The sequence below is a fragment of the Plectropomus leopardus genome, unplaced genomic scaffold (assembly GCF_008729295.1).
Source record: "Plectropomus leopardus isolate mb unplaced genomic scaffold, YSFRI_Pleo_2.0 unplaced_scaffold68897, whole genome shotgun sequence".
Classification (NCBI taxonomy): domain Eukaryota; kingdom Metazoa; phylum Chordata; class Actinopteri; order Perciformes; family Serranidae; genus Plectropomus; species Plectropomus leopardus.
The window spans coordinates 1-439 of record NW_024675812.1 but is presented as its reverse complement, the minus strand read 5'-3'; the positions used below and the strand labels follow the sequence as shown (position 1 = coordinate 439).

At 51.0% G+C, this 439-nt stretch overlaps 1 protein-coding gene across 1 annotated transcript; it reads right to left on the bottom strand.

Annotated features, from left to right (window-relative positions):
* Window positions 1–7: 7 nt before the first annotated feature.
* LOC121939971 (protocadherin gamma-A8-like) lies at window positions 8–436 on the bottom strand (the record flags this gene model as incomplete). The annotated part of the gene is made up of 1 exon (XM_042482868.1): window positions 8–436. A coding segment is annotated over one exon (429 nt), but the record flags the coding sequence as incomplete, so codon positions are not given.
* Window positions 437–439: the final 3 nt, after the last annotated feature.

The following is a 439-nucleotide window of genomic DNA, read 5'->3' as shown; positions in this document are numbered from 1 at the left end:
CGTGTGTAAAGTCAGTGAACTCAGACAGCACTTCAGGGAAGCTGTCCGCCACCACAACGTTAACAATGACTGTAGCTGAACGAGAGGGCTGTCCGTTGTCCTCCACTATAACAGTCAGTCTTTGTTTCACAGCATCTTTATCAGTCACTTGACGGATAGTTCTGATTTCTCCATTCTGTAAGCCCACTTCAAACAGCGCCCTGTCTGTGGCTTTCTGCAGTTTATAGGAGAGCCAGGCATTCTGTCCAGAGTCCACATCAACAGCCACCACTTTAGTCACCAGATAGCCCACATCTGCTGAACGAGGCACCATCTCAGCCACCACAGAGCCACCAGTCTGGACTGGGTACAGAACCTGAGGAGGGTTGTCGTTCTGGTCCTGGATAATCAACTTTATAGTCACGTTGCTGCTGAGTGGAGGGGAGCCTCCATCCTGCGC